Source organism: Notothenia rossii (assembly GCF_949606895.1).
Source record: "Notothenia rossii genome assembly, chromosome: 7".
Classification (NCBI taxonomy): Eukaryota; Metazoa; Chordata; class Actinopteri; order Perciformes; family Nototheniidae; genus Notothenia; species Notothenia rossii.
This window is the reverse complement of record NC_136905.1, coordinates 13,355,817-13,366,380: the sequence shown is the minus strand read 5'-3', so window position 1 is coordinate 13,366,380 and position 10,564 is coordinate 13,355,817. Positions and strand designations below refer to the sequence as shown.

The 10,564-nt window shown below is 38.1% G+C and overlaps 1 protein-coding gene across 1 annotated transcript; it reads right to left on the bottom strand.

Annotated features, from left to right (window-relative positions):
- Positions 1-614: 614 nt before the first annotated feature.
- On the bottom strand, positions 615-6,807 carry LOC307046330 (myelin-associated glycoprotein-like; the record flags this gene model as incomplete). Its single annotated transcript, XM_079692728.1, has 9 exons — positions 615-890; positions 1,855-1,924; positions 2,146-2,236; positions 2,327-2,623; positions 2,702-2,968; positions 4,520-4,780; positions 4,862-5,113; positions 6,087-6,383; positions 6,468-6,807. 9 exons carry the CDS (start codon positions 6,805-6,807, stop codon positions 615-617), a joined length of 2,151 nt encoding a protein of 716 aa, XP_079548854.1.
- Between the last annotated feature and the right edge of the window lie 3,757 nt (positions 6,808-10,564).

Here is a 10,564-nt window from a genome sequence, read left to right as displayed (position 1 = left end):
CAGCTTTGAGGGGAATATACTACCTAGTGACTGCTATGTAGTATATTCTGTATGTGTAGCTCTCTGAGAGACCAGTGCCAACCCAAGCACAGCGGCTTTGAAGGGAAGGGTTTTGAATTCCGCTCTTGTGTAACTGCCAACAACATGTCTTTGTTTTTGTAATTTGGAGAAAAATAATATCTATAAAAAAGTTTGACAAGCTATGTCCAGCTGCTTCTTTCACACTTTGCAAAGGTTTTTAATGTAAAATCAGGAAGAGAAAATAGCATTCAAATAATAAATATAGTAAAAGTAATGAGGAAGGAGGAAATTCCAGGGTAACGACCTGCTATGCAGTATGTATTCATTTTATAGTGATTTTGTTTTGCTATGGATCTTATGGACACAAAAAAGGGGTAGTTACAAAAGTCCAGAACTAAACTTGAAGCAAGTCTGACTACGTTTTAAATAGGTTGCATGCAGAACAGTTTCTACTACCGCTTCTGCAGTTTTAGCTCAGCGGGGATCTGCTTGTATGGTGAAGTCCTGTAGCAGTTTGAAGCGCACATTGCTTTGTTTCACTAACATTTACTCTAAACGTCAGCCATAAACATTTCACCTCAAGGTCTATGAGACTAAGGCGTCTTCTCTTGTTCCAATTGAGTGTCAGAAACGTTCTCTTCTTCCTCTGCATCTCCTCCAATGCTTCCTCTGGACTGCAGACGGATCTCAGCATACTCCGTCTTTGAGTCCAGGCCTCTGATCTCCCCTTCCCCAGGCTCACCCTTTGAATGAGCCTGCAGTTTAGCAAAGTCCACATTGACGTAATGGAGAAGTTCTTCCTCAGCTACTTCTCTCTCTTCCAGAAAAGCTTTATTAGCATAAATCACATCCACTTTTGAAGAGTTGATCTACAGAAAACAAAAGAGTGGCTTTAGTGATGTAGAAAAGGAGGTAGTAGTGCACAATAAGGCCCATTGTTAAACAGAACACTTTTGGGAAATAAGCTCGTTAGCGAGTAAACCAACCGTTCATCGTTTCCTTTTTTTAAATGTCATTCAATGATGTTTTTGACATTCTATGGCGCACTTGTTTTTTAATTAAATTCCATTGTGTATTTCAAACCAAATGATGAGATGTCTTTATGGCATAATATACTATGTTTTATTTTTACATATATATGGAAATACTATACTGTGACTTTATTTTAGAATAAAATACTATGACATTTTACACATTTTTCATGGCAAACTATATTATCAATTAGAACATTTTTATGAGAATTAATTCTGAAATACTTTTATAACATACTATAATGCAAATTTTTACATGTTTATGGCAAACCTGACCGACTTCTTTAAGGGATTTTTTCCACAAATTAAAGTTGGACTTGTGACCTTTGGTGCTCTTTTTTCTATTATTATGATTAGTATGTTTATTAATTAGGTTTCATTGTTTCATCTCATGTTAGCTTTTTATATACTTTCACTTCTGTCTATTGTGTTTTACTACCTTCTTATTTTTTATTATCTTTGCATTATATTTCAGTTTTTATTCATATGAACCATGTTCTAAAGCACTTTGTTCTGCATGCTTTACTGATTACTGACTCTGATTATTTTGACATTTGTCATGGCATACAAAACAAATACTCTTGAAGTCATTGTATAGATGACAATGACTTTGTAGAACATATTATAGCATGAGTTTTAAAAATAAAAGTTTTTAAACATACCATACAATGCCTTTTTGACATAGTGTATAATGACCTTTTGAGACAACTTTCATGTTTTAAAAGCAAAAACTACATTTTGTTGGGTCAGTGAAGCTTCCTGTTTTAATGCATCTAACAATATGTGCAAAACATGAACTCACCGCATCAGTAACTACAGGGTTGCATGTCTCCGCCTTTCCCTTGTCCGAGGAAGAGATTACTTTTCCTTTCCTAAAAGTAACACACACAACAATATCGAGACATTTATTATAATTTTATATTAAAGTCTTTCATTTCATGGTGATATTTAGCAATGTTCTGAGGTGGCCATGGCTGCACTGCTTAAATGTGCTGCCAGCCTGGTCACCAGTCAAGTTACACCCCTGATGACACCCTCAAAATGTGTTTACAATCTTTTTTTGACAAGCTTTGAAAAAAAAGTTGTCTCTCACCGGTAGGAGATTATCAGCAGCGGTACACACACCAGCAGCATCCCCAGAGCTGCCACTACAAAACCGATCCAAAAAGACAACAAGTGGAAGCCTGAAAAGTCCCCACAAAACACATTGATCATTAAAACCAGAGAGGCAGATTATTAACAAATACAAATTCACCATCTCGCAATTCCTCTACCTTGCTCAGTTTTGCTAAGCGACATGTTAAAAGCAAAACTGTCAGAGCCCAGTGAGTTGATGCTGAGGCAGACTACAGAGAGCGTGTCTTCGTCCAGATCGTACAGGGTGATGATGCTCTTCATGCCCACGTTCCCCAGGGACTCTTCCCTGATTGGGATGGCAGCAGAGTGATTGACAGGCTCTCCGGCCAACTTCCAAACCAGGGAGGGAGGCGGGTTCCCCTGGCTGTTGCAGGAACATCGGATCATGGATGAAATCTTGATGCAACGGGAAGAAGACAGGATCTCTGGAGGAACTGAGACAAAGAAGTAATTACATTTTGTTTAATGGAAACAAAGGATTGCCTTTAATTAAAAAAGTGTATCAATCTCACATGTGACGTCAAAGCTGACACGCTCTGAGGTGCCAGGTCCGTGGACATTCAGAGCTTCACAGTAATACTGATCTTCTGAGAGTTTAGTCACATTGAAGGTGAGGTCTCTCTCAGAGCCCATCACCTTCTCCTCTCTTCCAGCCGCTCTGAACCAGGTGAAGTTCACTGCTGCTGGATTGGCGATGCTTGTGCAGGTCAGAGTTACAGAATTGCCGTCCTGCACCGGACCAGAGGGGTCAACAGACACCGAGGTGTTCTTAGGGAGATCTGAAAAGCATAGTGTTTAGCTGATGTTAATAGTTCATGCTATGTCAGTCACTTCAAAATAAAAAAGAATGTCTTGGTTTTAAGTTAAGGATTTAGGCCCGTTGGAGTAGCTTACCACCAATGGTACAAGAAGCACAGTTTGAGAATCACAGTCTATGTAAAACACATTTACATTTTGAGTTGCCTTTTTTTAGAAAACTGAGACAACAACCTCCTCATTCTCTGTGTTTGGAAATAACATCTTAATAATAAAACAAAACAAAAGAAACCAAACACAACATCCTCACATGATTTAAAGCTCACCTATTATGCAATATTTGAACAATATATTATGGGGCCTATTTCAACCCTGTTACAAAAGTGCTGATTATGGGTCCGGCCCTTTAAATGTAACCGAGCAGTTCCTGGCCACGCCCCTTCGGAGCCTCTGCATGCAAGCGGTGAGCTCTGAAGAGAAGGCTGTGTAACCATAGAAACTCTGCTGAACGCTGCCTTGATTGAACGCCATATTATGTTCCAAACTACATTAAGCAATATTTCTGAAACAGTATGGAGCTCAAACGCTTTCTCTCTTGTGGGTTTACCTCAAGGACAGTACCTTTTATATCCGGCTTCTTTACACATATTCTCTCCAGTACAGTGTTAGCTCTGAGTGTGCTTGCTAATGTAAACACAGACCATATTACTTCCAAAACATGTCACACATTGTTTCTGATGTATACAGCAGCTTAACATGTTCTTTTTTCAGTGTTTACCGCTAGAACAGTGCTATTATATGCATTATATGTACATAACACAGTGGTGACTCGTCATCAGGTGCAGGGCATGAGGCACAGCCCCACATACTGTCAGCAGAAATAAATTAAAATTATAATTAAAAAAATATGTATAAAATATATGTTAAAAAATATTTAAAGATCATGATTAGTCGTCTGATTCGTCTCTACATTGCTGTTTGAGTCTGCGTTCTTCTGATTAGTGTCCACAGTGTGCCTTTTGCCGTGTTGAGCGATGTGGGGTAGCTCTGGGCTGCCCCTCTCTCTCGCTGTAGAAATGAACGTGTACTGTGAAAACTACACTGCATGCTCAGAGGCTTTTTGTATTCATTGTGTGCGCCAAAAAAATAATCACCAGTGGGGCAAAGTGCTGGCAACCCCACCAAAAAGTCATCTCATAATTCAGAGCTGATTGGCTGTAAGTACGTGTGCCGCGAAAAGTGTAGTTGTGAAGAGGAGACGAGAGAGAGCAGCGTATAGCGATTAAAATCAGTGAAACGGAAAGAAAATGAATGAAGTTGACCATCTACTTCAGCTTTGGTAAGTTCATTTTATGTCATATATTTTGTTGATCTTCTGTGTTTTGCCTATAGGCTATTGCTCTGGTGGATCGATGGATATTGTGACCTCGGGGATGAGTGTCTGTGTTTTCCTTAGACTGTATATACTGTCAGTCTTGGCCTCAGAGACAGTACTACTCTCTACAGCAGAGCCATATTCAGTCTGTTGAACTTGACAGTGTAAATCAATGTATTTACTGTGAAAATCAACTTACAATGAATGTCCAGCTGAATCAGTGTTGAATTTTGGTCCCCATGCTCATTTTCTGCTACACAGTAGTAGTCACCACTGCTGCTTGGTTTGACATTGTCTAAAACCAAACTTGATCCAGCCTCCTTTTCCTCTTCATCACCTTTGTACCAGGTGTAGTTGGTCACAGGTGGGTTGGCCCGGCTTTTGCAAAGCAGAGAAACAGAGCTGCCTTCCAAAAGTGGACCTTTAGGCTCAATGATTATTGTAGTTTCCTTGGGAGGAACTAAATAAAACAAAAATAAATATATTTTAAAATGTTGCTGGTCAATATTTATCTGTTTGACTGTTTTTCAATCAGACTTACATTGTACGTCTATCTGAGTGATGGATGAGTTCTGGGTTCCGTATCTGTTACTGACTTCACAGTAAAAGTGTTTGTCAACTTCTGACACAGTGGTGGAAAACCTTTTCCCCAAACCCACATCGGTCACCTGACCTCCATTCACTTTGTACCAAGTGTACACAGCTGGATTGGCATTGCCGTTGCAGGTCAGATTCACCAAGCTGCCCTCTTTTACTGTAGCAGAGTAGCTGACTGATGTGTTCTTTGGAGGATCTGGAAGAGATGATTGAAAATCTAGTAAGCTGTTTTTGTTACCTTAAGACAGAGCCAACCTAGTTTTTCCACTTGTTGCCAGTCTTTGTGCTGTGCTACGCTAACCAGCTGCTGGATGTAGTTACATTTTTGACAGACAAATGTGAGAGTGCAAGTAATTTTCTCATATAGCACTTGTCAAAAAGACATACTAGATGACAATGTACAAAACACCCTATTGTGTGCACTACCAAGGTTGTTAATATTAAAGCATTATGACGGTTTCATGAATCGGTCTTTCCAACTTTTGGGAGAATGTGAAAAACCTCTTTAAAGGTCTCCTATTATACTATTTTTAGGCATCTATATTATATGTCTCATATATATGAAAAACATGTCTTTGAAGTGTTTTGCTCAAAATACCAAACAGATCACCCATTCTAGCCATGCCTCATACCCCTCTATTTCAGCCCTGTCAGAGAAGTGCTGATTCCGAGTCCGTTGCTTGCTAATGTAAACACAGACCATATTACTTCCAAAACGTTGCACATTGTTTCTGATACAGCAACGTTTCTGATAGGGCCGTGGAAGTAAAGCCAGCTCACATTTCCGATATTACATAATAACGGTAAGCAGCTCCATTGTACCCCTATTTTTAGAGATGTGGGCAAGCAGGAAAAGAGAGAGCGTTTTATTTTCCGACACTTTGTGATGTCTACAGATATTTATTAAAGACATCTAAAAGTGCATTTTGCATGATATGTGACCTTTAAATTATAAAAATAAAGATAAATGACTTTGGTTTAGTGTCCCCTTTTTTCCCACTCGATAATCAAGTCTGCAGTTTTAGTAAACACAACTTGATCCAAATGCTCTGCAGAGTCTCCAGAGGAACATTTCATAACATCACATTATATCAAATGAAGGGAATGATTAAATGTGAACTAAATCAACATCCAACTCAGCAACAAGAAAAGGCCTGAAACATACTCACAAAGAACATGGAGGGTCATAAACTTTTCAAACCGAAGGTCGGTGTTGCCAGCTTGTCGTTTGTAGAGAGCGGTGCACGAAAGATTCTGTCCATTGTGGAGGTAAGAAGAGGTGAAGTTCATAACAGAGACCATGGATTCAGATTCATGTTTCTCCTCAATGTCACCTATCCTGGGGGTCCAAGTCAGATCTGGGGGAAGGATGGGACACGGAGCTACAGCCGTGCAGCTCAACGTCACCAGAGCCCCCTCCTCTACCTCCAGTGTAGATGGAGTTATGGTAGGTTGGTCCAGTGAATCTGAGGAGTAAAAAAAACAAGTAAATGACAAGAGAGAAACCAAAAGATGTGTAAAGTGAAAAAATTAAAAGACACAATACAAACTTTGAATGGTGATATGGACTCCTGTTGGATAGGTGCCGATCAGCTTGTTATCACACAGAATCCTGAAGTAGTAGTTGTCAGAATGGGACGGTTGCATGTTGTGGAAGATGGTGGTGCACTCCTTGTTCAGCAGGTTCCCTGTGAGGTTTCCTTGCAGAATGTTTCCGCTTGCCTGATCTCCAGTGAGGCTGGAATCAAACACAATTGTTCCGCGCATTCTTTTTCTTTTCCAAATTGCTTTGCAGGAACCATCCAGAAGTCCATCAAACGTTGAGTCAATGGCGAAAGTGCAGGGGACCTTCACACAGGATCCAGTTAGTCCATCTATTCTCTGAGGCATGGTGATTTCCCACTTCACGCATAAGCTACCTGGGGTGAAATAAAAGCAGTAAATTAAATATCCGCCAAGATTAAAAAAAATGAAGTGTTCAAACAACTACCAGACTCAGGGACAGATTTATCCCACAGGCCATAAGACTGCTAATCACCTGAGCTCTGTTAAGTGCCTCGACAAACATTCATCTGTTTGTCATCTTGCGATTTACTTATTTATCTAAATAGTTATCACCGCAATAAACCGTATTTAACTTTGTCTTAATGTACAATATTTAATTTCATATTCTGTTCTTGTATATATCATATTCTATTTACATGTATATAGATTTATATTGTATTTTATTATATGTGTTGCATCGTTGGAGGAGCTCGGGTCATGAGATTTTCATTGCCATTTCTACACTGTAGCTCATCTTTAAAAAAAGAAAGAAAATTAAGCAGAAATGTAAACATAATTAAAAGAAAAGAAACCCGTCCAAATTAACAGCACACACTAACAAAAACCTTAAGTAAAAAAAAAAGTATATTTAGCACTTTTTGTGAGTAATCTAAAGACATCGAAACGCATTCAATTGTTGGAAACCCTACCTTGAAGTAGAAGGAGGAAAACCTTTAAAGCACCCGTCATGCTTTTCTGTCAGCTTGATATTCCTACAGAGGCACCAGACACACACAACAGACATGAAATCTATTCATTTGATTAACTAGTTAACTACTTCAATATGAATAGCCCTAGTAAAGAAGAGTACATGTTTTATAGGTGGGAATTATATTAACTTCACTTCATACTTCACAAAGTAAATATGATCAAATGTGACGTTTGATTTTTGTTGCTGAAAGAATAACCCAGTTTGAGTAATTTCAAGCTTCACACAGTAGAGAAGCAGTGCAGCTTATTTCAAAAACATAATGAATACTACTGAAAAGTATTAGTTATAAATACAATGTATACTTTTAAACTATTGCTTTAACTTGTATTGCAATGTACTCTTACTGTTACTGGTGTCATCACTAAAGAGAGGAAATAATGTCGTCCTTTCAAAGATAAAATAAGGGAGCCAGCATGAAGATGTTAACTAATGATAACTATTTAAAATGTTTTGCATTTGTTTTGATAGCAATTCTGTGAAGGTATGCACATTATTCTTACAAATAAAAAACTATATATATATATACTGATAACTATTTAAAATGTTTTGTTTTGCAAAACATTTTATGTAGAAAGTAATAAAACAAATACAAAACTTCTTTAAAAGGTATGTCAATTATTCTTACCACGAACAAACAACATATATATATATATACATATATATATATATATACAGTATGTAACAAAATGACTGAGTTAACTGACAAAATAAGCCTGACATTTTATAAATTGCAATCATTTGAGTTTTCTAAAACAAATATCTTACCTTACAGCCAACAATGATGGTCAGCATACGATATGTTCTCTTTCTAGAGAAGAAATAAATACATTAGTAGTAGTAGTATATACAGTACTGATCTATGTTTTAGAAATTGATAAAGAAACAAATAAAGGTTTCACCAGCATGGAAGGGTCAGTGGTAATAGTCCAACAACTGAGTCATGTCAGACTGGTGTCGCGTGTTGATGGCTTTTGAAAGATGTGTCCGGGGTGTGGCCTTCAGCATCATAGAGTTTAGAATCTCTTTTTACTGCATTAATGCAAGTCCCATCAGTCATTTCTAACGGATTCACATAATAATGTTCTAAACCCGATTTTATAATGAAACATAAATGTGTTTTCAAAAGTGAGTTGTTGATTTACATATTCAATAAACAGAAAAATATAAAATATGACATTTGTTTCCACACTCAAGTACTCAACTGTTTAATCAGATCATGTTGTCATTTTTGAAACAAAGAGGAAGTGAAGAGAAACAAAATGAAAGGCAATGCAGAAAGAGGGAAGAAACAACAATGTGATACTTTACATGCATAAACAGTAGAAGTCATAAAGTGTCATAAATGAAACAGTCAAGTTGAAGTAAATATAAGTGAAAACAAAGTGAAGTGTAAAGACTTTACCAAACTAGTTGCCAGTGGGCATTGTGTGGGATGTTTTTGAACAAGCAGAAACTATTTCTGAACTTTACTGAGCAGCCACATTTAGGAGCTACGCAGAGATGAAGATGATTAAAAATGAATCATTTGATTCTTAAAACACGTAAACTTGGTGCTTGACACACAAATATTTATGCTGGGATTTTTTACAAGCATTTAATCACACAGAGAAAGTGAAACAGCACTGATTTCAGTTGCCAAGAAAGACAGATGTGGTTAAATGTCTGAAACATGAGGTCAAAGCCTTATACAGACAGATTCTTATCTGTTACAGTAAGCATGTCAAAAGAGCAGGAAATTCACTCTAAAGGTGCCACGACTGGTGCAAATAAATATATGTATTACAACCAAATACACAATTACATTGTATCTGGTTTGTTCTTGTTCATGTTAAAACGACATCTTACAAGTGAAGATCATCTTAACTCAATAACAGGAAGGAAATTGTGTTCTGTGTCAATAACGAACATTTTCTACCAGCTTATTACTTAAATGGTGTTGCTATTTGCACACTGCACTGCAAGGAAATATTGGAAGTCGTTAAAATACTTAACATTAAAAACTGGTAATAAGTTACCCAGGTTTCAGGGATGTTGGAGTGTGTGTGTGCATGATTTGATGCAAGTACACTCACATATTTGTTGGAAATAAATAAATAAAGATAGATATGTATTACACTTAAAACATGTATAGTGCTTCAACAAATACTCCTGTAGGACATCAAGTTTATGAGCTTTCTGAAAAAAATATCATATATATATACAAGATATTTGGTGATACGCTTTACTATGACCAAAAATTACAAGGATATACAAATATGGACACGACACAGCACCAATGACCAGTAATTGTGAAAATATTGTCGGCAGGTGTTGCTCAGACCAGCAGGGGGAGCTCAGGCTCAAAGAGAAACCTGGCAGTAACAGACTCCCAGCTGCAGGCTGATGTGTTAAACTGCTGAAGGCATGCAGCTGGTTCAGCAGCGAACCTCAGCCGCCACTCAAGCATCAAGTAACAGTTTCCCCCACTGCGTTCGTACACATCTGTTCAACATCTGGAGCCAGTGCACCTCCTCATTTCACGCTTTATCCACAGAGTCGTGGGTCCAGGTACAGAATCAGATAGTTCATTTTAAGCTTATTTTTTATTACTACTTTGAAGTTCTGTCATTACTTTCCCAGAAGCAGAAGAAAAGCTTTTGTCATATCCAGCTTATTACATTACAGCATTGGGGGCAATTTTGTTATGTCTAAATCTTATTCCAGTCACACAACCCGCGTGTTTCTTGATATGTTTATTAGAAGCTAGCTATAATTATTTGTTTATTATATAGTTTAAGTTTGGCGTTTAGGCTCGGGCCTGATCATATATCATCATAGTAGATAACTATTCCCGAGCCTATAGGTGGAAGCTGGGGGAGGCGAGCAGTAGCAACATGATAGCAGTCGTAGCAGCAGCAGCATTAGCGAGGCAGAGGCAGGCAGATCCGGCAGCTTAAATAGTGCGTCATGTTTAGGAGAATGTGTTTGGTTGGTTGTAAGAGGGACGAGGCGCGTCACGTGTTGATGTATCATTGGCAAGTTGACTGCCTGAAGCTGTGTGATTCTGTTTTATCTCAGCGGGGATCTGCTTGTATGGTGAAGTCCTGTAGCAGTTTGAAGCGAACATTGCTG